The sequence below is a fragment of the Paramormyrops kingsleyae genome, chromosome 25, assembly GCF_048594095.1.
Source record: "Paramormyrops kingsleyae isolate MSU_618 chromosome 25, PKINGS_0.4, whole genome shotgun sequence".
Lineage (NCBI taxonomy): Eukaryota > Metazoa > Chordata > Actinopteri > Osteoglossiformes > Mormyridae > Paramormyrops > Paramormyrops kingsleyae.
Window position 1 is genome coordinate 29,968,111 of NC_132821.1, and position 22,866 is coordinate 29,990,976.

Genomic DNA, 22,866 nt, shown 5'->3' on the forward strand with positions numbered 1-22,866 from the left:
CTCGCCCTATATTAAGGCTTCTCCGTGCGTTCTGTTGTTCCGTCTCATCTGGGGACTGCAAGCCCTCGTTATATTCCAAGGATGTAGCTACTGTCATGTCATGGAATCAGGACTCACAGAGGTGCAAAAAAAAAAAAAAAAAACCACTGATTTCTGTCCGGCACAGTAAAACCCCGCCAGGCACGTTTTATTGATCGTCATGGCGACCTTGCAGGGAATCGAGGTCATGGCAACTGCCCTGACAACTGGGGCACCGGCGTGCATTCAGCCAGCCGTATCGTGTGACCGCGACCCCAGGGTCTGGGGCTTTCAGCGCCAACGCACCGTGGGTGGGGGGAGCGGATCATGTTGCACAGAGGCTCCTCTGGTCATTATCTGGATGGGACTTACAGCAGGCCCCGCCCCATCTCTCCCCCCCCCCTCCCCATCCTGTAAATTGTGCTGGGGTGTTCCCAAATCGCCACGGCAACCGGCTTGTCGGAGAAAGGTACGTATCACGGACCTCCCGCCTTCGTACGTATCACGGAGCCTCCCTGCTCGTCTGGGCAGGGAGAAAAGAGTGGAGCAGCAAGCGGTGGGAGAGGCCAAGATCGGACGGAGGAAGGCACACCGGACACCAGCACAGCAGGCCAGCGGGAAAATCCACTCACCGACTACTGCTATCGGCCACAGACGCAGGGATAAGAAGGGCACAGTGTGTCCAATCAGAGATTAAAGCTTTACCCCTTTGCTGTTTTTTAACCTCTCGCTAGGACCTCAAGGACACTGAGGATTTATGTATCTAGAAATCAATAATATTTGCTTCTGAATCCCAGGTAAATTCAGAGGTCAGGAATTTTATTTATGAAAAGCTAAAAAAAAAAAAAAAAAAAATCAATTCACCATATTCCTGATCTTTATCTTTAAAAGATGATCAAACAGTCCAGCTTGCATTTATACTCCTGAACTAAAAGCTCAAAAGCTGTTGCAAAAAAATTAACCTTGACGCCTCTATAAAAGCCTGGCGTCTAAGGAACACGCATGAAGGAAAAAATACATTTACACGTATAAACATTCTGTGTGTCTGATAATTGGCACTGCCGGTTTACTGTGTGGAAATAATAAATTCCTGGATAAATTTCGCTTAGACAAACTGTCCTTGGCTCTGTTAAAGACAAGTCCATTATTGAGACACAGCGCCCCCTGCTGCTTGTCGTTGGCTCTGCAGGGTCATTTCTTGGGCACCCCTTCAGAGTAGTCCTCCAGCACCCCGGAGAGGTGGTCGTTGTGCGTCTTGAAGCGCCTCTTCTGACTGCCTGGCTTCTTTCTTTTCTGTATCGGCATCTGCGATGAGGAATCGGGGTGTTTACAAGTCGCTCGAAGGGAGCAGATCTGGGGCAATCGCATTTAATACTCATGAATCCTTTTGTGCCAGAGAGCCCAGTCGTTGCACAAACCGGTTTCTTTGGTCCAGTGTCCTGCATGGAGGAGATGCCCTGTCTCTTCAGGTAATCCTCGATGTTCTCCTCGTCCATGCAGTCCACGGGAATGCTACGCCACAGTTTCTGGAATTCTGTCAGGGAAAATGCAGCTCCGCCGTGAATCTACACCCTGCACACCACACCAAGGGCTCTTCCGGCAGACAAACATGCATCAGGCACCTGAGCAGACCTATCCTGCTCCTCACAACCGAGACCGCCTTGCTTTACAGATAGGCCGCCTTGCTTTACAGAGAGGCCGCCTTGCTTTACAGATAGGCCGCCTTGCTTTACAGATAGGCCGCCTTGCTTTACAGATAGGCCGCCTTGCTTTACAGATAGGCCGCCTTGCTTTACAGATAGGCCGCCTTGCTTTGCAATACCAGAAGCTTTTAATTTTTTTACAGCCTAATCCTTACAACAGACACCTATAGTCCGGCACTCTTACAAGAGAAATTGTTCTGTAGAAAGTATTATTCTTCTGTTATGCTGCATCTGGGGTCAGAAGGTCGCCGGTTCAAATCCCAGGGTTTGCAGAATGATGTCACCATTGTGCCCTTGAGGAAGACCTTTAACCCCTATGTCTCCAGTGACTTGTCTGACCCCGCTTTGGATAAAAGCGTATGTAAAATAAGTTTAATGCCGGCCGCTCACCTTCATCCACGACAAACTGGCAGTGCTTGTCATTGTAGAACAGGATCTTCTTTTTGTCGGGCCGCGTCACAAATATGATCTGGTCACCGAGGGCCTGGGGGGGGGACCGAAAGCACGGCCTTAGCTCAGGGCAGCGGGAGGGGCGCGGCCCCGGCCGCCGTCAATCGCGCACGCACCTTGATGGCCTTGTGCGCATTGGGCAGCCCCTCCTCCACGTCCTCCAGCAGCAGCCCCCCCAGGCCCAGCTGGTCGTGCTTGTCCAGCAGACGCAGCAGCGCCTTCTTGTCCTTCAGCGGGTGCTTGGGCTTGAAGCCGTACTTCCCATCACGCACCTCGATCTTGGGGTTGCAGGCCAGGGCCTGCGTCGAGAAGCAGACACGGAGGGCCGGGGGGGGGGGGGGGGGGAAAGGGGGTGAACTAACCAGCTGTCTCCGCACTGAGAGACACTGCTAACTTAGCTCGGTTAGCACAATAACTGGGCCTAATGCACCTTGAATAAAAGCATCTTTGAATAAAATGCAATTTCCCGTTCATTTCCTTGACGTTTGAACAACACGAAACTAACTTGTGGCAAAGTAAACAAAAAAAACCTTCTCAGGAAAAAAAAAATCCGCATTAACGACTCTAAAATAAAAAGCAGTGAATTCAGCCATGCCCCCCCCCCCATTGCAGTGACATGGATCACAAACAAAGCATTTTAGCCCCCCCTAGTGGAGATATCATGCATTTAAAAATATGCTAGATTTACATTCCCTTGCTCAGATCGGGCCAGTGTTTCAAAGCAGTTGTTATCCATGCATATGGTTGGATATGATAATGAAGAAATTTAGGTCAAGCGCTTGGAAGAGGGCCCTTCCATCAGCACCAATAACCTCTGGGGTACGAGTTCCACATTTGGATACTATCCTATTAGCATGGACACTGACAGCCGCATACAGAATGTTTACAAGCTAAGTGTCTTTGGTATACAGCCTACGAGAAAAAAAAAAGAAAGAAAGCATTACGGCCAAACAATCAATTGCTTGGATTACGCATCAGCTACACATGCGTCATTGGAAGGCAGCACTGGGGGGGGGGCGGCGCGGGGGGGGGGGGTGGGGGGGTTAAATTTAGGCCAGCCCACCTCGATCACGAGCCACTGTTTCTGCTTCACACTGATATCCAGCAGCTTAGTCTCGTCCAGTATCTCCTCCAGGGTCAGATGGTGCGTGTCGCCGTGCTGGTGCCGTGTCTGTGCAGGTGGCAGGCGGGGGTGTTAGGAGGGCCAGCCGGGGGTCGGGGCCCAAGGTGGGGGGGGAGAAAATCACACTTGCTGCCAAATACGATTTTTACTTTCAGGCAAATTTGCAGGCCGGGCCAGCGATGGTCACAGTGTGACCTACCAATAAGATTGGAACTCCAAGGTTTGACAGCCGAAAGGACCACAGATACACAAATGGGACCCGGCCTTTCACTGACCTTCATGTAGTTGACGATTTTTGCCAGCACTCCGAATTTGTACCCCGAACTCCCAGATAAGGCTTTCAGGTTGAATGATCCATTGCTCTTGTCTGAAATAAAAGCACAAGCCAAAAACGCAGTTCGGTGACTTATGCAGCGAATGGTAATTATTAATGCAATACAGGCATACAAAACAGATTTTGGGGTTGGAAGAGCAATCTGTGGAAATTCAATATCGAAATAATTCGGGGATTTGAAATGGCTGGATTTCAAGCAAAGCCCATTTTATGAGTTGTGACCCCCCAGTGCAGGGGCGGGGCAAGGGTTCGACTGAAGGTACCGGCGTATTGATGCTGTGTGACTGATAGGGGCTGTCATACACCAGTCGCCATCAGAGCCGGGCTCATCCAGTCAGGCCTTTTCCGCATCAAACAGCCCGCTGGCTCGCAGACGAGCAGCAGACCGCGATAGCGCTCGCAGACGAGCGGCGGACCGCTATAGCGCTCGCAGACGAGCGGCGGACCGCGACAGCGCTCGCAGACACCTCCACGTTTGTTTATGAGGGCCTTTCCGGAGAGGTAACTGCTGAGTCCATGTGATCCGGCCCTTTAAGGCAGAGGAGGAGCTGGGGGGGGGGGGGAGGTGTCGTGGCGCTGTCAGAGTGCAGCACACTCTCAGAGCCCCCAGCTGAACCCAGGAGCAGACTGCACACCACAAGTTGAATCTGTCTGCCTGCCTGTACCCTCCCCCACCTCACAGCAGTCTACTCCTCACCAATGCTCCCCCACTCCACCTACCCCAACCCCCGCCCCACTCCGTGCAGAAAACAGATGCGCGTAGAGCGGTTTATTCCTCAAGCCAGTCCCTCCAGGACCACCAGACGATAGGGAGCTGGGAGGGAGCAAAGACGTGGGCCGTCTGGGAGTCCCCACGGACCGGGCTGAGAGACACCGATGTAAAGGATGGGCTGTAAAAATGGCTCAGCGAGGGAAAGCTAATCACAGGTAGGGGAGCCGCTGGATGTAACTGTGTCGCTCACTGCCAGGGCGGATCGGCACTTAACTATGGATAAGCAGGAACGTACTGAGACGGCAATGTCCGCGGATCCAGTCCTCAGAGGCTACGTCTGATTCGCGGGTTGCTGAGGGAGGTACACCACAGCATGGTCCCCCAGCCGACCCCCACCACCAGCGAGAACAACGCACACAGCCAGTGAACTCATGAATTATTCAGGTTGTGGGAGGGTGCTGCTGTTTTATGCTGATGAGCGCGGAGGGGGGGGGGGGGCGGGGGGTTGGGGGAGGTTCAGCAGAGGATGGGCGGTCCGTCTGTTGCGCGTGAGGTGGGCCAATCGCGGCTCTGTGCCGTCTGAGAGGAGCCCGACATCCAGGCCGCTGGGGAGGGGGGAAGAGAGACAGCCTTCTTTTCCTCCAGCATCCCGGCCGACGAAGACACAGGTACGTCTGCACGCTCCCTCCTGAGGTTGGCCAGTCGCTGCACGCCGCCGTCCGCCACGTCGCTCACACACGGAGCCGCGCTCGCTCGCTCGCCCCTGCTGTTTATTTACTCCTTTGTTTATTTATTTATTTATCGCAGAAGGCATGACGTCATAGTTTCATACTAGTTACCCTGGAAGTTTGTCTTGCTTGTCACACCACCAGTCTATATCGCTGCTTATTTTAATAATATTTACTGAAGGGAGGATAAAGAAAGAATATAAGCCGAAGCATATAGCTGGGTAGGAAAGAGGCTGGTATGTAGAATAGTCAGGTGCAGGCGAGCGTCGGAGGCGTGGCGAAAGTCAGACGGGGACAGCAGCGTCCTGAGGGGCGCGTCCGTGTAGAAATGAGCGAGCTGCCGTGGCCAGGCAAGGCGATGCGGCGTTTGGGGGAGGGGGACTCCTACTGCCATCTGCCCACGTGTGGCAGGCAAAGTGGGTGGGGGGTGGTTCTGAGAACCGGAGCCGGAAGGCGTGGCTAGCCAGGGATGCGGCGGCACGCGTCTAAGACGTCCCGGTCGGAGGCTCGCGGGCACTGAAGGCCTTTCCCAGAATGCCCGTCCGTGACTCACATCCGCTTGTTTACCAGGGTGTCCTGGCACCGGGCTGCATGTTCAGCCTGCCGCCCCTCCCCGCTTCGTGCTCCTCGCACGGACATCCCCGGCTTTCCGGTGGGGATGCCATGCCAGGCCGGTCCGGATCACGTTTCCGAGGCGCGACCGCCGCAGTGCCAGACCGGAATCCCGATAGGGGGTCCAGATGGAGAGGTGAATCGTGAAGCCGTGCGCCCATCGGAGCGTGTGCACGCGCGCGACGCTTGGCGTGATCGCTTCATTAACGGTTGATGGTTTCGGGCCGCGGTCAGCAGATTAAGGGAAACACAAAAAGCCCGACTCTCACTGCGCCTCCGTGAGGGTGCCAGAGCCAGGACACCAAGAAGATCCCAAAGCAGAGCTGAACCCACATGTAAGCTGAAAACTGCTAAACAGACACTTATTTATGCATCCCTTCGTTGTTGAAACTAATGACGATGCCTCCGAAATGCTTTGTAAAATTCGTAAACATTGGACTGTTTATTTTCACATATAAATCCAAAATGCTCATCCTAAATGCAGTGGGGAAAAAAATTACAATTCCTGTACCATTGCAACATTCTAGTTCAGGGGTCACTGACATGGCGCCCGCGGGCACCAGGACGCCCCCTAGGACCACAAGTCGCCCGCGGACCTGTTCTAAAAATAGCACAACTCACCAGCGAGCAGCATCTAAAATTTAATTGTATCCTGTTGCTATTCTTCTTTAATCATAATTTGCATTTATATAGATTTGAAAATTACAATATCTAAAAAAAAAAAAAAGCATCTAAAACATGTTTATTATACATGAAGTATAGAAGAGCGTTTCAAACTGGCAGCCCTTCGTATGGCTCAGTACCCGTGACGTAGCTCTCAGTTTCAAAAAAGTTGGTGACCCCTGTTCTAGTTGGTATCTAGAGCGTTGCCCGTCATGTGGTGCCGCCCGTCATGTGGTGCCCGTCACGTGGTGCCTCATTACGAAGCTGTCCCAGTAAGGGACGGGGACACCACCAACAGAATCCAGATTACACCCACAAATGGCTATTCTCATTACAGTCAAGCTACTATACTTTACAATTTTCATTCTACTCCTTAAAAAGCATGAACAGAAGGCCGTGTTAACTGGAAAAAAAAAAATCAGGTGAGGTGCCTCAGGTAGCAAACACTTGATGAGAATTTAATTTACACAGATCATTTTAACAAGGCGCTGTACAGAACAATTAGGGAGCAAAAAACAGCCAAAACCCAAATCGCAGAGTTTAATTCCAGGCTGCTTCTTTAGGATCTAAACACTTATAACAATATGATACAAGGAGCGTATATCACCGTCAGTAACCTACTGTAAGTGGTTAATTCATCTGTCCACCCCCACACCCCAGGGACACCAAGGAGACCCTAGAAGCGATGACTGGTCACAACGCCAGCCAAGCCTTGCACCCAGCAGTGCCCCCTGCTGGCGCAGCACTGCAGGTGCAGGAGGCGTACCCCTTCCATGACAGCTGGAACGTAGCCTGCTTCGTCATCCTGCTGCTCTTCGCATTAACAGTCGTGTCACTGGCGGTCCTGGCCGCACTCTATGAGCTGCTGGACTGCGGCTGCTGTGCAAAGGGCAAGACGGCACGCCAGCTACGGGAAGAGCCCGGCCCCTTCCGCACCGTGGTGGAGAGTATGCACAAGCGCCATGTGGAGGTAGTCTAAAGGTTGGGTCCTCCCACCAGCAGGGGGAGCCCTCCTGTGCAGACTGTTCCCCTCCCACACGTGGCTGGAGTCGCGGTCATTTCTGTTAAAAGCACATCTCTCAATGAGGAATCTGTGTGGATGGAATACAGAACATTCCCTCCTGTGGACCAGGGTCTCCTTCTGGGATAATCGACACAGACTGCATAAATCATCATCTACCAAAAGCGAATTACCATCCCCTCTAATCTCCCAAAGATGAAATAACACTAATTATTATATTTTTGCGATGAACTAAACCGTCATGCAGATTTGAAGCCTGGATACCTAAAAACAAAACAATTACAGTCTTGCATGTTCCTTCCTCACCATCCAGCCTTAAATGCTGCATTTACATAAAGGCATGATGCCCGAAAAAATTTAACATTCACCTGCGAGAGGATGCTGTCACAGCGGCCCAGAAATCAGAGACACCACCCCATGCCTCAGATTTTCAGCATTTTGTCATAAAAACGAGGGTTACACAGCTATCATTTATGTCTACATTTCAAAGGACATTTCAGAGAGGCAACTGCAATGAAAAGATGAATATCACGGATGATCATCATTACATTTACCGGACCTAGATTGTTGCTGAAACATTTAAGCCTAAACCATTACTGGTACCATCTGTTGTAGAACTGATTACACATTCTATTTGCTATTTTGCCTTTGTAGATACCAAACTTCACTTTATTTGTTTAATTTTTTTTTTTTACACAAAACAGAAAAATTTCCCCGCCCCTGTTGTGGTACATATCTGCATTTAATTTAGTCTTAAAGTATAGTACGACATTCTTATATTTGCCTTAATACCTTGTAAACGTCATTAAAATACCAACAGTGTTGACTTGCGACTCAAATCGTGCCTGATCATTTGAATCTATGACTAAAGTTACACTGCAGTCCTTCAGCTTTAAATCATTCTTTCAGTACCTGAGAACAAATAAACAAAGAATCCACTTCAAAACACTCAGCACTTGACACGTCTATCATGCCAAGCTGGCTTACAGTACTAAAGATGCACTTAAGTGGCATTCGTATCCGGGAGGATGTTGTTATTGTGGATACACTGGGTCAGGAATACATCTGTCACATGCTTCTCAGAGGATGTTTGTGAGGAAATGCATGGCTCTATTTGAAATAAATTAGATTATTCATTTTCTGCAGGACAAAATTCAGAAATCACAAAGCCCATAACAGCATGAAACATTAAGAATCATTACTGATGCTTGACTGGTGTTACGTCGTTCTTCTATATAGACCTGAGTCAGTCATGGTCTAATTATGTTACAATGCACTGCACTGATTCATTCCATGGTACAGTCAGTGGTCTATTCTCCGTCAAAACAAAAAAAGTGTGTGTCATTCCTTCCAAATTCTTTTATCTAAAAGTGCGGGGAAACTGTCTTGTATCGCCCCAAGTGGCCTTCTAAAGGACTTACCGGTTATCAGAATGAATACGTTTTAGAAATACATTGTCAATCAGTATTCCATAACGGCTTATGTAATGGAAAAATGTGACATATGAGAGGGTAACATTTGGACAGACATCAGATGGACGCAATAATCCCATAATGAATATCAAACATATCTGTACAACACAGCACGAGTGAAGCAATTAAGCATCAAAACTCATAAGACAGCATTCAGCATCATCAAGCTGGACCAGGACAAGGGGGTATACTTATACACGGCAAACCATACACCTATATCATCATCAGACATCCCAACTTAGGAAACTAATTTCAGGGAGGTAGCGGAGGGACAAACGGGTGGGCTGCTGGCTAAGCTTGGGCCCTATGACGGTAATATTTTCGGTCGAAATTACCGCAACACTCCCATCGAACTTTACTGGGAAATACTGGAACAGCTGTGCTTCTTAAAATATCACGAAAATACTGTATAGTGTAGTATAGTGTCTGGATGGTATTAAAAAGTTGATACTGCCCAACCCTAGTGCTGGCGGGGGCCATGGGGGGGTGCCAGCAGGAAAACATGCCAACCGGATGGTGTGGGTTTGTGGCGATACTATTTATTGCAGGGTAGTTTTAGTGCTGCTGAATAGCGGAGCGATAGATTTCCAGGACACTGGTCGTCATTTGAGGGTGTCAGGGAGCAGCTGTGAATTTCTGGGTGTCCCGGAACTTCCAGAAGAGGCAGGGTCATCATACACATACATTCCAGTAGTTAGAATAATAACATAAAGGAAATTCATCCAAGCTATTTCATGATCATTACGATTTGTCAAACTCAAGGGAGCTGCATTTCTCAAGAGTTACCAGAAAGGACGAGGAATGTGTTGCCTTTCATGATAGCAGTGATTCAATGGTACAACAGTTGGAACACTATCCAGGTATAAGGGGTAATTACCATGCAGCGACTAACCTGAACTGTGCTTAGACCCCGTGGACCCCTCGCGGTCTACTTTGGCCTTCTTCTTCTTCGAGGACGAGGACTCAGAAGAAGCCGGCCTCTTCTCCACCGTGGGTGTGGATAAGGCTTTCTTCTTGAAGAGCTCTCGCTCTCTCAGTAGGGCTGGATCCATTCTGCCCACCAGAAAGTCAATACTTTACATTCCGGTACACTTCATAGAGGAACTCTGTCCTGAACAAGAATACTTACTACTACTTCTTCTTTTCACTAGACAACAAAATGTTTTGGCCTGGGTTCTACATCTCAGTCCATAGAAGTCTGAGTATTATTTTAACCCATTCATCTGGCCCAACCAAAGCACCGTTAATTGTCAATGTGTGTCTTTTAAAGTCATGCTTGGATGCATTTTAAAATGCTTAAAGCTGCGGACACTGGGCCCGAATATACATCTATTTACAACTGATTAAAATTTAACTTTAAGATTATTACAGTTAGGTGTAACTAAACAGAAGTTGTAAAAAAGTTACATCGGCACCAACAATGAAAAGCGCTTAATTAGACGTTACAATGTATGGAAAGAACGGAGGATATTTATTATTATTATTTATTGCATAGTTTCATAGCTTAACATAAAGCAGTAATTTGCAGAGTGCCAGTTTAAAGGTGTGGGGACTTCACGTCTGACCATGCGGGTAGACACCCTCACTACAACCAGACAGAAACTTTTAAACTACGTCCATCTTATTTCATTTAGTCCTTCCAGCTGCACGTTTTCGCCCCCATCACTTCGACTCGGACGTGCGCTTCCCCCGAGGCTGGAATACAGTCTCAGCCTGGCCGGCCGCGGGCCAGACACTGCTCCACACCCATGTACCTTGTTTTTCGTTCGTGGGAGAGAAACAGCTTCTCTGTCTTCCAGCAAACTTAGTTTTCACGAACAGGACCGCTCGGCTTCGCTTCGCCCCGCCGCTCCGTCGCCCAACTCATCCTTAACCCGCGTTAGCTTCGTTAGCCACTCAGCTAACGATGACCCATAATCCACCGCTCTCACTTCCGCCGCTAGGCGAGTGCCTCGAACCTGACTTTTTCTTTGAGTGTCATGATTAGAGCTGGCATTTGCTAATTTTGGTTAATTCGCTTTTGTGTCAGAAAAACCCGCTAGCCTGCAGCGCTATATGGATGTAAATAACTATCTGCACGCCAGTAACTCCAGCTTACATTGCCCGTTAGTAGCTCCGTGTGGACCGTGTTGTTTAGCTAACTAGCCAACCACATTTGCTAGGTGTCAATGGGGTGTTATAAAACATTTGTCACTGCTCACATCTATCAGGAATCCAAAAGCTCTATAAGGGATACAGTCCCCTGTAATGTCTTGTCTGTCAGAAAATAGCGTTCATAAGGTGAAAATGCTCTGTTTTGATCAGTGTTTGAAGTGGGAAAAAATAAGTGCAGGAACTCTAATTTTCCGACATTTGACATTTGTGCGATGAAAAAAAAATAAAGTCTTTAGGATGTGTTGGTTCAAAAACTACTTTAATTTAATCATTCTTCCAAGCAATAACCTATAGGCATAGGCTACTTTTTTCTAATTCACAAATGGAATACTGAAAAACCATTAAAACAACATGAACCAGACCAGTGTGATACTTGTAGGCCTAAAAATAGACTAGGGCTAAAGCTGATGCGATTGGTTGGGACTCAGTGGATGCATATGATAGGGCACTGTCGTGGCTTGTGGGTAATGTAGTCTTTTATCGGTCTTGTGATATTGTCTATTCTCGGGCCACTGTCGCTGCGTCAGATCAGTTTCAGTAAGTACCGGAACGCAGAAAAAAGTGGCGGAACCCAAAAGACAAAAATACAGAAGTTCCGGAACTGCGTTCCGCTGCTAACACCTGTTAACTTCAAGCACTGGTTTTGACTGAATATCCTGTTAAAACTATTCCAGCCAATTAGTGTCGTGGTCTCATAAATATTAACTAGCTTCATTATCATATTCGTTTTGGTTTTTCTAAGTAGAGAAGGGTAATTAGAATCGATCGCCAGGTCTTGTGTGCTATATACAGAATCTTACACAAATGTTGACATTTGCATCAGGTTGTGATTGTTCACACCATCCGTCAAATGACATACAGTTAAACCACATCTGCTTTGGGATCCAAACGCGGGAAAGCGGCGCGTGTCCGCGTGGAGGCCTCGGGTCCGCGCCGCTTCCACGTACTTTGTCCCTTCTCTCTCTCCCTCGCGTGTCAAAACAGAAAGGAGGGGTCGGAAGTCTCCGTCATGAGGAGAGAGAAAGGAAAAAGGAAAGGCGAGCGCAGAGCCGACGCTGGCGACAGCAAGGGGAAGGGGGACTCGGCGGAGATGCGCGGGTGTGAGGGGCGGCATGCGGCGGCTTTGCGGGCGCTGATCGCGGCCGTGCTCGCAGTCTGCGCGCTGCCCTTGGCAGCTCAGATGTCCGGTAAGCAGCACACGAGGCAATCCAGGCTGCGATCCGCCGCGAAGCTTATAGTACATGGCAACAGTGATGTCGGGTCGTGTATGAGCTAAGCGACGGTATGACTCTCTGTTTATAGACGTTTTAATAAAGTCAAATTAAAACAAGGTCCCTTGTGACCGCGCCTCATCGGGGATTTTTGTATAGGTAGATGGGGAAATGTTGTAATCTTGGTGTTTATTTGCGCTGTGCTGTGTTGTATACATGAAACTTCATCATTTGTGCTGCAGTATTTTACTCACTTTAAAGCTGTAAAAAATACAGTTTCATTCGGCTGTTTTTCAGTACGTGTGACTGGAGGGAGGAACTAACAGCGGAATCCCCCGTACTTTCAGTTTCTCAATCTAATAGGTTTTTATAATATGATAGTGGTGGGTTACTTTCGTTGGTGTTGGTTAAATCTATTTTTAATTTGCTCACTCTGAACGATGATATTAAAAGGAAACAGGGAGGAGATTTAATTTGAGCTGCTACATATTTGCATAAATATGACGTCGGTTACTTTTTGACAAGCAGATACAAATAAAACCGATTGCTACTCGAAGAAATACGGCACTCCAGTCGATGTGGTCAGATCAGCCGGCTACCTGGGCAGACCCCAGGCTCTGGTCTGGTTTAAACTTCCCTCCAAAAGCTCCACAGCTGAGCTTGCTGAAATGAGATTTGACCCAGTCTGGCAAGTGAGAGTGTGGCATGTGACAACAGTGTGAGCGATCAGTCTTTCCCCTGCTGGTCCAGTGCGCTTCCCACAGGGGTGGAATAGTGATTCTCGGGCTGAGAGACAGCCGATCTCATTACGAGAGAAGCACATAGATTTTTGTTCTGAAAAAGGGAATTGCCTGAAGTACACAGTTTAATATTCGCTCAGATGACTTTTTCATTCAATTTGATGCCCCTCCCCAGTTTCTCACCCTGGCCGAAAGTCTACGGCGCTCAAGATGGATGAGGCTTCTCTGATCGTTAACAGCGAGCTACAGCAAGACGTCCTGGTGTCTTGGCTGTCAGATCACTGCTTTCAGGTGAGCAGGCGGACGGGAGACTGCGTTGCAGAGTAAGCTGACTGGTTTTATGTTGATTTCATCTGGTTTTTAGGGAAGTTTTCTGTTTGTGTGTGTGTGTGTGTGTGTGTTTGTAATTATTACATTGTGGGGACCAGTGTGATATAAATCTGTACTTTGTACCTTTTGGGGACATTTTTTTCAGATCCCACAACGATAACCTGAGTTTTATAAAAATCTGTGAATGCAATTAAAAAGTAAAAATGCTATTTAGCTTGGTTACTTATGTTTAACGTTAGGGCTGGATAGGGGTTAAGGTCGTTATATTGGGATTAGAGTTTTCCCCATAGAAATCAATGGAGAGTCCCTATAAAGATATAATTACAATCCTGTGTATGTGTGTGTGTGTGTGTGTGTGTGTGTGCGTGCGTGCGTGCAGGGCCACAGCTAGAAATTCTGGGTCTCCTGAAAAGCCGCTCACTTTCAATCTGGAGAAATATGGGACGATTTAAGGGGGGGAAGTCCCCACGATTAAAACATGAATCTCGTGTTTTATGAGTGCTGGGCCCCCTGAATCTGCCAGGGTAACCACGCCCCCCACTTCACCACAGTGAGTGTCATAGGGTTAGAGAGACTGTGACTGAGGTGAGGTCACCATCCTTGGCATGTCTACAGTGCTGTACCAATGACGCACTGATTCTCCCGTCTCTCAGTGCCTGTTCCAGCCCCTTGGATTGGTCCCTGCACAGCCAATCCCTGGGACTCCCAGTTCGGCAGCGTTCGTTCTCAGTTCCCAGCATCCTCTAACCCTGCAGCTCAATAGCAGCACAGGCAACCAGGAGCTATGCAGGTAAACACACCTCTATGACACATTCCTCACCGTAAAGCTGTCCAGCTGCCCCGTTCTATACTATCTGTCCATCTTCTTCCATTGTTACAAGTAAATTTCTGTTAAATATTGTAATCCATTCACTCAAGAGGGTAGGCGTGTATTTTTGCAAGTATCGGCATTAAACTGTGCCAAACATTGTGAAAAGACGTTTACTCTTGTCCTCTAGGGTTGCCTTCCACTTTGGAGAGCAGGGTAACTACTCTCTGTGGGTGAAGAATGACAACGAGTCCGTGAGAGCCAGCTGCAGCATAGTCACCGACAAGGAGCCTGTCAACAGTTACCTGCGTGAGCTACCTGTCCGATTTCGCTCCCTGTCCGATTTCGCTCCCTCTGATTGCATTCTGCGTGGATGGTTCTACGCTCGATTACCGCTTGATTGGCACAGCGTGTGGCTCAGCGGGCTCAGTCTTCCTGTGATCGGAAGGTCGCCAGTTCGAGCCCAGCCTCGGCAGAATAGTCGCTATGGGCCCTTCAACGAGACCCTTAACCCCCAGCTCCATGGGCTCCACTGCAGGTGGCTGCCCTTCACTGCCCTTCACTGCCAAACTTGGTCTCACCTATATATGTGGCATAGGGAGCCAGATGGGGCTTATTCAACCAGTAGCTGAATCTCATCTCCCTATCTGTGCGCTGCATGCATTCCACTGCAGGCAGATGATTGGCTGTTTGGGGGAGCAGGCCGTTAGCATTAAAGAGCAGGTGTAGCTAATGAACTGGCCACTGAGTGCATTTTGCAGTGAGTTCTGTGCTTTCCCTCTTCTAGCCATCCTGGTCGCTGTACTGGTGTATGCCGGATTGTGCATTCTGGTCGCTGCTGGACGAACTGTCATGGGGTGAGGTTTTTTTTCTCCTTTCCCCCTTGATAACCCCCCACACTTAAAGTCTTCATGACGCAGTTGATTCGCTAAGCGAGTAGAAGCCGCCTACATCCACTTCACTCCCTTCCCAACTAATTTGTTCTTATTTCCAGGTTGGATGTGGTAAGAAATCTGTGTTGCCTGGGAAACACCATGGAAATGGACAGGCTCGTAAATTCAGTGAGTTTATTTTTTTTTATTATTAGTATTATTGCAGTCCTTCCACTTTTATCATATTAAAAATACTCCCCCACACATGAATTTCTCTGTTCGCCTACTGCCCACGCCCACACTGCAGGTGCTTAGCAGCACATCTGTACTGATCAGCAGGCCCCTAGAGGTCGTCCGCAGAGATGCCTGTCTGACATGGTTTAACCACCCTTCTGTTACTGTACTGATCAGCAGGCCCCTAGAGGTCGTCCGCAGAGATGCCTGTCTGACATGGTTTAACCACCCTTCTGTTACTGTACTGACCAGCAGGCCCCCAGAGGTCGTCCAGAGAGATGCCTGTCTGACATGGTTTAACCACCCTTCTGTTACTGTACTGATCAGCAGGCCCCTAGAGGTCGTCCGCAGAGATGCCTGTCTGACATGGTTTAACCACCCTTCTGTTACTGTACTGACCAGCAGGCCCCCAGAGGTCGTCCAGAGAGATGCCTGTCTGACATGGTTTAACCACCCTTCTGTTACTGTACTGACCAGCAGGCCCCCAGAGGTCGTCCAGAGAGATGCCTGTCTGACATGGTTTAACCACCCTTCTGTTACTGTACTGACCAGCAGGCCCCCAGAGGTCATCCAGAGAGATGCCTGTCTGACATGGTTTAACCACCCTTCTGTTACTGTACTGATAAGCAGGCCCCTAGAGGTCGTCCAGAGAGATGCCTGTCTGACATGGTTTAACCACCCTTCTGTTACAGGAGCTCGGCTCCCCCAGCAGAACCGTGGACTCCTCCTATGAGTTGCCCGCCACCCCCCCGACCCCCAGCACCCGGTTGCGTTCTCTGGACACCTTTCGAGGGTAAACTCCCCCACTGTCTCCCGTCTCCCGGATGGTGCTTACAGCGTATTTAATATCGCAGTCTAGATACTCACATTATCCAGATGCTCTGCAAGAACCGCATTCAGCTGTTCTGCCATTTAACCTTGTAGACGTTACTATCTCCTTGCACTTGGGGGTGAGATATTCCTACAGTGTCCACACGTGTATCTCTTATGCTGAAAGAGCTTACAGGACATGATGCTAATGTAGCGTTTGGAAGCTCTTAAATGCTAATGTGCGTAGAAATATCCCAGGAAGAGATGCGTATAGTGACAGTCTGTTTTCACATGCGAGGGGGGGGGGCTTCTCTTCTGCATCCACATGAAGGGAAACTGCTGACTCTGCCCCCGCAGGCTGGCTCTTGTCATAATGATCTTTGTGAACTACGGAGGAGGGAGATACTGGTTCTTCAGACACGAGAGCTGGAACGGTGAGCCCATCTCCCGGCAACCGTGACACATAGGTGGCTGGATTGATACGCTTTATTCCTGCACGGAGGGTTGGTAAAAGGTTCGAACAGCAATAGCACTGGGCACACTGCACACTTTAATGCAGCTGGGGGGCCAGAGGTTGGGCCGGAATGGAAGGAATTACACCTAATGTCGAAAGGGGAAGAAAAGGTGTACTTGGTGTACATATGAGAATTTACATTCCCACCGAGGGGCGGCGCAGTGGTGCAGTGGTTCGCACTGTCGCCTCACACCTCTGGGTTGGAGTCTCCGCCATATTCCTCCAGGCACTCCAGTTCCCCCCCCCCCCCCCCAGTTCAAAAACATGCTGAGATTAATTAGAGTTACGAAATGGTCCATATGTGTGAGCGAATGGTGTGTGAGCGAATGGTGTGTGAGCGAATGGTGTGTGAGCGTGCTGCGTGATGGGTTGGCGCCCCCTCCTGGCCTGCCTCCTGGATAGGCTCCGGACCCCACACGACAAGTGGTTACAGATGATGGATGGATGGATGGATCGAAATTCTCACGGGGGTTTCTATTCTTGTTCTTTAGTTTGTTTGATTGTTTGAACCGCATCTCTAATATACTGTATATCATCCTCAGTTAGAATTTTACTATTTAATAAATAGTTCAGGAAATGCTGACCTATAAAGATAGAATTTGATCCTGTTTTTGCCAGGCGAGTGTGGTTGTGGGTGTCCTGGGGTTAAAGTACATCTACGCTCTTGGTGTCTAATCATTAACCCATTAAATGGCCAAGTTTAGATAGATGTGGTTTGTACTTTGCAGTGTATTTAATTCAGTATCAGTATCCATAAGTACAGAAAAGCCGGCCGTGTATCTTGACATTTTCTCAGGCGAACGTGGTCATTTAAAACCAGAGGAAGTAACATGTTTGACTTCTTGTCTTTACAGGACTCACAGTGGCTGATCTGGTCTTCCCCTGGTAAGTTCACACGCATCCACGGAATGTGCAGTGAGGCGCGTGCATGTTTTGATTGGCGTCTGCCCTGCCTCGGACTCTGCCCTCAACAATCCCTCAGGCTGCTCTACACCTCTGTCGCAGGTTCGTCTTCATCATGGGAACGTCTATCGCGCTGTCGCTGAACTCTGCCCTGCGGCGGGGGTCAAGGCGCTCTGGGATTTTGGGCAAGGCCCTGTGGAGGAGCGTACAGCTGTTCGTACTGGGAGTGCTGGTCATCAACCCCAACTACTGCCAAGGACCCCGTGAGTGGCGTTGTGTAGAGTTACATCATCCGCACTATGCAAATTTCATACTCGTAGCCCCGCCCCCAATGTGATCATGTGTCCCACAGTGTCCTGGGACACCCTGCGAATCCCTGGAGTCCTACAGCGCCTGTCCATCTCCTACTTGGCCGTGGTTGCCCTCCACCTCATGAGATTTGGCACCAGGACAGACGGCCAGGACTCGGTGAGAATCCGGCCCGACCCCCTCAACCGACAGAAAACAGCCCAACGGACTTAGACCCTCAGACATAAGTGTGATGTGACATTGGCAGATGGGTCATGGCACATTGTCACCCCTCCCAGGATGGCCGCTGGTCCTCGCTGCAGGACATCCTGCCCTACTGGCCTGCGTGGCTTTGCGTGGTTGTCCTGGAAACCATCTGGCTGTGTCTCACCTTCCTGCTCCCTGTCCCCGATTGCCCGCTGTGAGTGACCCCGAGCCTGCCGGACCCTGGAGGCTCGTGTGCCGCATGTTACTGCATTGCATTAAGCGGAGGAAGGACACTGGCTTGTACCTGGAAGGGTGCCTGGTCAAGTCACCCAAAGGGTCCTGTGACAGTAGCCTTGAGTGCAATACTTGAATTTCCACAATTCAATATACAGCAATATAAATGGGTAAAATTATGCTTATTCGGGTGAAGACATCGGCTGTAAATGATTACTCAAATGATGATTAATAACCGTTTAATGCCTTATTTGGAAATCTTGCCAATAACATCAAGAGTACCCGAACACCAATGAATGTATCCATGGCAACTAGGGGTGTAACAGTTCATCAATTCTAATTGATACATTGATTGTCAATGGACTCTTAACAAAAATACATTCATATCATTAAACTTTGACAATATACCAAAACGCTGCTGCTGAGGAAAACATCTCTCAAACAAAGCAATCAAGAGACTCACCATGGGAGAGAACAGGGACCAATAGATTACAGTACATTTGATGTAGTTTAGTTCACCTGTGTTCCTCAGTTTTCAGAGAGTAAGCTATACATATCCAGAAATAGGTTTTCAGTTGTTCAAGTACAGATACGATACAGAATGTTTCTTTTGCAGACATTTTTTTTGTATTTTTGAGTAGGGTTGCAAAGGGACAGAAAACTTCCAGAAACTTTCCATGGGAAGATAAGCTAGGGAATTTTGGGAACATTCCAAATTGGAAACTTTCCAGGGGAGTTAACAGGAATATATAGGAAGTAACAGAAAACATTCCAAGGTTTTTGCAACCCTGTTTTTGAGACATGTATAGCTTTTTCAACAAATTCTGTTGTTAAAAATACAAAGTAGACATTTATTGATAAGTCTTTTTGAATTCAAAATCCACTAAAATCAGTTTGTTTAACTGTATTGAACATATGCATATTGATCGTGTATTACTGAATCGAATGCAGTACCATTTCAAATATTGCCAGATTTCAAATTGCTTTGCAAAAACCGAAATCAAATCGTATCGTGGCATAGCTTCCGAATTATACCCCTACTGGCAACCATATATAAATCAAATATAAATGTTGTTTAAATGCTGTTGTTCTGTCCCACCAGTGGTTACCTGGGCCCAGGGGGAATCGGTGACTTTGGCCAGTACCCAAACTGCACCGGAGGAGCGGCTGGTCTTATTGACCGCTGGCTTTTGGGGGAGAAGCATATCTACCAGACCCCATCGTCTCGGGTACGTGTCGGAGGGCAGGGGAGAGCAGGGAGACCCGCCCCCTCTTAGAAGCTCCTTCATTCCATACTCAGACATCATCTACCTATGTATAAGTGTCGTTAGAAATTAAAATTAAATGTTTTCAAAGGTTCTTTTATCGTCTCTAATAGCAGTCTGTCCATTGTTCTGCCTCTGACTGGAGGTGGACATTCCAGAATGAGGAAGTAGAAATCCAGACCAAGATTTTGTTTCAACCAACCAGTTGAGGATAAAGACTCACAATCCCAGAGAACTCAGTTGGTTGGTTGAAACAAAAAAAAATAAAAATCATGGTCTGGACTTTTCCTTTACGGAACTGGAATGTCCACCTCTGCCTCTGACAGCTTCCATCTCCTCTCCAGGTTCTGTACCAGTCCCAGATGCCGTACGACCCAGAGGGGGTGCTCGGAAGCATCAATTCTGTCGTGATGGCTTTCCTGGGCTTGCAGGTCCGTTCCGTGAACCTCGTCCCCGTCCTCAGCGAATGGGGACCTACGTCAAACAAGCATTTGCTTACTTTTGCATGGCTCAGTGAGTCGGGAACTTAGCATTTTCGGTGAATTCCCTCTTTTACTTCACTGCTAGGCTGGAAAGATCATTTTTCACTTCAAGGACCAGCACTCAAAAATCATGTCCAGGTTTGCCATATGGGGATTCATACTGGTATGTAAAACCGAGTGACGTTCTGGTCATCATGGGGTTTTGCCCCACATTGCAGTAGTCAGAAATAACCTCCACCCTCTCCCCCCCCCCCTTACAGGGAATCATTTCAGCCATTTTGACAAAGTGCTCAAAAGAATATGGATTCATTCCCGTCAATAAGAATCTATGGTAACATCAATTGTGTTATATTTGTTCATTGCTCTATTATTTATAACGCATTATTATTTATTTGTATTACCTTTTAAGAGATTGTATATGTAGCTATAAAGGACAAGTTAACCTAGTTAAAATCCCCATTGCACTGTGTATATTTACTGGTTGAAATTTTACCCAGAATGACATCAGTCTATATCAAGACCATTAAGTTGAATGACATCTTATCTCCCAAATTGCATGTTTTTGCTTAAGTGGTAATAACACTAATTATTTTAACCCCCCTTCCAAGTTTTGCATATAAAGTATAAAATCCTGTTAGTGATGGATTCTGGCGTTATCTGAACAGGCCTGTTGCTAGGCTACCGGAGAGCAAACACTTTGTACCGTGTTCCACTGTGTTCTGTCTTCCAGGTCTCTATCTTACATCACCACGCTCAGCTGCTTTGCCTTCGTGATTCTGTTCTTCGTCTATTACACGGTGGACGTGGTAAAGTTCTGGTCTGGGGCGCCCTTCTTTTACCCCGGTGAGGTCCGTTGCAGATCACATGTGATCTAAATCAGTGTTTCTCAACCGAATCATCAGGGATGCCCAGTCAGTCCACATTTTTGCTCCATCCCAGTTCCCTGCCAGACAGTGCACATTTTTGCTCCCTCCCAGTTCCCAACACACCTCAACCAAGTAATCAAGAACACTGGTACAGGTTTGCCAGGACCTAGGAGGGAGCAAAAATGTGCACTGTCTGAGGATGCCAGAGGACCGGGTTGAGGAACACTGATTGGATGTTTGAGCCACGGGGTCGTCTTTGTGCAGTTGCGGACTTGAGCAGTTGGTCTGTCCATTTGCAGGGATGAACTCCATCCTGGTGTATGTGGGCCACGAAGTCTTCCAGAGCTACTTCCCCTTCAGATGGAAAATGTGGAACAGTCAGTCACATGCAGAACATCTGACGCAGAACCTGGTGGCAACCTCCATATGGGTACTAATATCCTACCTGCTCTACAGGAAGAAAATCTTCTGGAAGATCTAGTCCACCATCCTGTGGAGTGGTAAAGGGGTGGGCCATGGGGTGAGTGGGTGTGACTTGGGCGGGGCTGTGAGGTGACTGGGGGCGGGGCTTGACCAAACTGCCAATGGTGCTGGCACTCAGAGCCAGCTATTGATCTTGGACACGTGGACATTTTGGATTATCTGGTTTAGTCATGGATTCCTACTGCATGCTATACATCTCAGCGGGACTGTTATTCCCACTGTGTTGTATTGCCTTATTGAGTTCCCCCTTAAGTGCTCTGTCAATAAGGGTTCACCACTGAGGTCCAGCCAGCCTTGTCACCTGTGGATCGCTTTACCACACGAATACGGACTGCTGCGATCTGTTTTGCAGTTTCTGAGAGGGTCCTGTTCTTCAGCTGGTTCACTGGAGAAGCAGAGGGGTTTGCCAAGGACCAAACCGACACATTTAAGTGCCTTTTTCCTTTGCTGTTGGAAGAGTTTAGGGCAGCTGTGAAAAATGTAATTACTGGTGCGCTGCCAAAATGGACTTTTCATAAGAAAATGCAGTCATCCCACGTGCATGGTTTACATAAGGGAAAAAAGAACAGTTTAATGTTAAAAAAAAAAAAAACGTCTGCTTGAACCGTCTAAAAATATTTCCTTGTGTACCAGCCTGGAACTGTATATTTGGCGGTATTGGGTGGAATTGTTTTCTTTTTAGGACTTTTCAATGTTATGCATAGTAATCATCTCGTTTGTCTCAGTCCTTCATAAAACCAATGAAATTTCGTGTCCTACAGATGCCAAAAAGGAGCGAATGTCCAGATGAGTCACGGTTTCATTACAAATGTATTTAATTGTAACTATACAGAAACGTTGTAATCATGTGGCTAGAAACTGTAGACGCTACATTTTAGTAATGTTCGTGTAAATAACTTGTATTGTTTTAACACTACACGTGCGTTTTCATGGATGAAACGCAATGATTAATTTTCTAGGGTCTCTTGAAATTTGGTATAATATAAAAATGTATTTCTGATGTTCTGTCGCATTATTTTGAATAATAAAATGTATTTCAAATTAGAAATGTAACTTTGGAATGACTGATGTCAGAGTCATTGTCATTGTATTTTTCGTCTTTTTATTCAAGATTATATAACATTTTTTGAAAGGTGGTTTTGAAAAATATCAGCAGGGTTGTAAAATGCGGTAAACTTGAGTGAGATTTTCTATTCCAGAGTATGCACACACATGCACATGCATCTACATATATGTAACAGTTTTATTACCTTGTAAAAAAGTCAGTGGGGTTCGCAAAGTACACCAACGTTTTGATATAGCCTAGCTGATTTTAGGTTTTTAACAGATTTGCCGTAAGATGTCTTGCGTGAATGTTAGTCTAAAAGCGCGAGTGTCACACCAGATGCGTGAAAGCTGGCAACCCCGTGTCTATAAGTTACAGAAAATAGACCACCTGTGACCACTTGCAAACCGAATTATGGAAGAAGTGTCCTCAATCAAATACTTAATCAGCAAGTGTAAATATATTACGTCGCCATATTCCACTTTTAATGTCATATTTAAAAAAATCATAACTAACCTTGAAAATGTTTGTGAAACTACACGTGAATGGGAATGAAATCTTGGGCCGATTTGGGGGCAAAGACC

The 22,866-nt window shown here is 47.6% G+C and overlaps 3 protein-coding genes across 5 annotated transcripts; 2 read left to right on the top strand and 1 right to left on the bottom strand.

The window, feature by feature from the left end:
* Nucleotides 1–816: 816 nt before the first annotated feature.
* On the bottom strand, nucleotides 817–10,777 carry LOC111853074 (general transcription factor IIE subunit 2-like). Its single transcript, XM_023829600.2, has 8 exons — nucleotides 10,591–10,777; nucleotides 9,729–9,889; nucleotides 3,570–3,661; nucleotides 3,235–3,342; nucleotides 2,288–2,470; nucleotides 2,112–2,205; nucleotides 1,437–1,552; nucleotides 817–1,323 (listed from the first exon to the last, which is right to left on the bottom strand). The coding sequence occupies exons 2-8, from the start codon at nucleotides 9,886–9,888 to the stop codon at nucleotides 1,210–1,212; spliced, it is 867 nt and encodes a 288-aa protein (XP_023685368.2). The 5' UTR covers nucleotide 9,889; nucleotides 10,591–10,777; the 3' UTR covers nucleotides 817–1,209.
* On the top strand, nucleotides 4,195–8,203 carry smim18 (small integral membrane protein 18). 3 transcript variants are annotated; one of them, XM_023829603.2, is made up of 2 exons: nucleotides 4,195–4,555; nucleotides 7,004–8,203. In XM_023829603.2, exons 1-2 carry the CDS (start codon nucleotides 4,527–4,529, stop codon nucleotides 7,320–7,322), a joined length of 348 nt encoding a protein of 115 aa, XP_023685371.1. In that variant the 5' UTR covers nucleotides 4,195–4,526; the 3' UTR covers nucleotides 7,323–8,203. The 3 variants fall into 3 exon arrangements, with proteins under 3 accessions (XP_023685371.1, XP_023685374.1, XP_023685373.1); XM_023829606.2 differs by lacking the exon at nucleotides 4,195–4,555 and adding an exon at nucleotides 4,854–5,008; XM_023829605.2 differs by lacking the exon at nucleotides 4,195–4,555 and adding an exon at nucleotides 5,021–6,015.
* Nucleotides 10,778–11,947: 1,170 nt separating the features above from the next.
* Nucleotides 11,948–22,290, top strand: hgsnat (heparan-alpha-glucosaminide N-acetyltransferase). Its single transcript, XM_023829771.2, has 19 exons — nucleotides 11,948–12,177; nucleotides 13,117–13,232; nucleotides 13,925–14,061; nucleotides 14,270–14,388; nucleotides 14,867–14,936; nucleotides 15,074–15,140; nucleotides 15,878–15,978; nucleotides 16,353–16,429; nucleotides 17,364–17,394; nucleotides 17,515–17,675; nucleotides 17,765–17,880; nucleotides 18,000–18,121; nucleotides 19,244–19,370; nucleotides 19,751–19,837; nucleotides 19,974–20,051; nucleotides 20,149–20,219; nucleotides 20,619–20,731; nucleotides 21,054–21,274; nucleotides 21,590–22,290. Exons 1-18 carry the CDS (start codon nucleotides 12,000–12,002, stop codon nucleotides 21,233–21,235), a joined length of 1,953 nt encoding a protein of 650 aa, XP_023685539.2. The 5' UTR covers nucleotides 11,948–11,999; the 3' UTR covers nucleotides 21,236–21,274; nucleotides 21,590–22,290.
* The last annotated feature ends 576 nt before the right edge of the window (nucleotides 22,291–22,866 follow it).

Coding starts and splice junctions, on each gene's coding strand:
- hgsnat (XM_023829771.2), top strand. CDS start 12,000: ATGAGGAGAGAGAAAGGAAAAAGGAAAGGCGAGCGCAGAGCCGACGCT. Junction 14,937..15,073: donor GCTGGACGAACTGTCATGGG/GTGAGGTTTTTT, acceptor TCTTATTTCCAG/GTTGGATGTGGTAAGAAATC. Junction 20,220..20,618: donor CCCGTCAATAAGAATCTATG/GTAACATCAATT, acceptor TCTGTCTTCCAG/GTCTCTATCTTACATCACCA.
- LOC111853074 (XM_023829600.2), bottom strand. CDS start 9,888: ATGGATCCAGCCCTACTGAGAGAGCGAGAGCTCTTCAAGAAGAAAGCC. Junction 3,662..9,728: donor GGGGTCTAAGCACAGTTCAG/GTTAGTCGCTGC, acceptor CTTTTATTTCAG/ACAAGAGCAATGGATCATTC. Junction 2,471..3,234: donor AACAGTGGCTCGTGATCGAG/GTGGGCTGGCCT, acceptor TTCTCGACGCAG/GCCCTGGCCTGCAACCCCAA.
- smim18 (XM_023829603.2), top strand. CDS start 4,527: ATGGCTCAGCGAGGGAAAGCTAATCACAG. Junction 4,556..7,003: donor CGAGGGAAAGCTAATCACAG/GTAGGGGAGCCG, acceptor CCCACACCCCAG/GGACACCAAGGAGACCCTAG.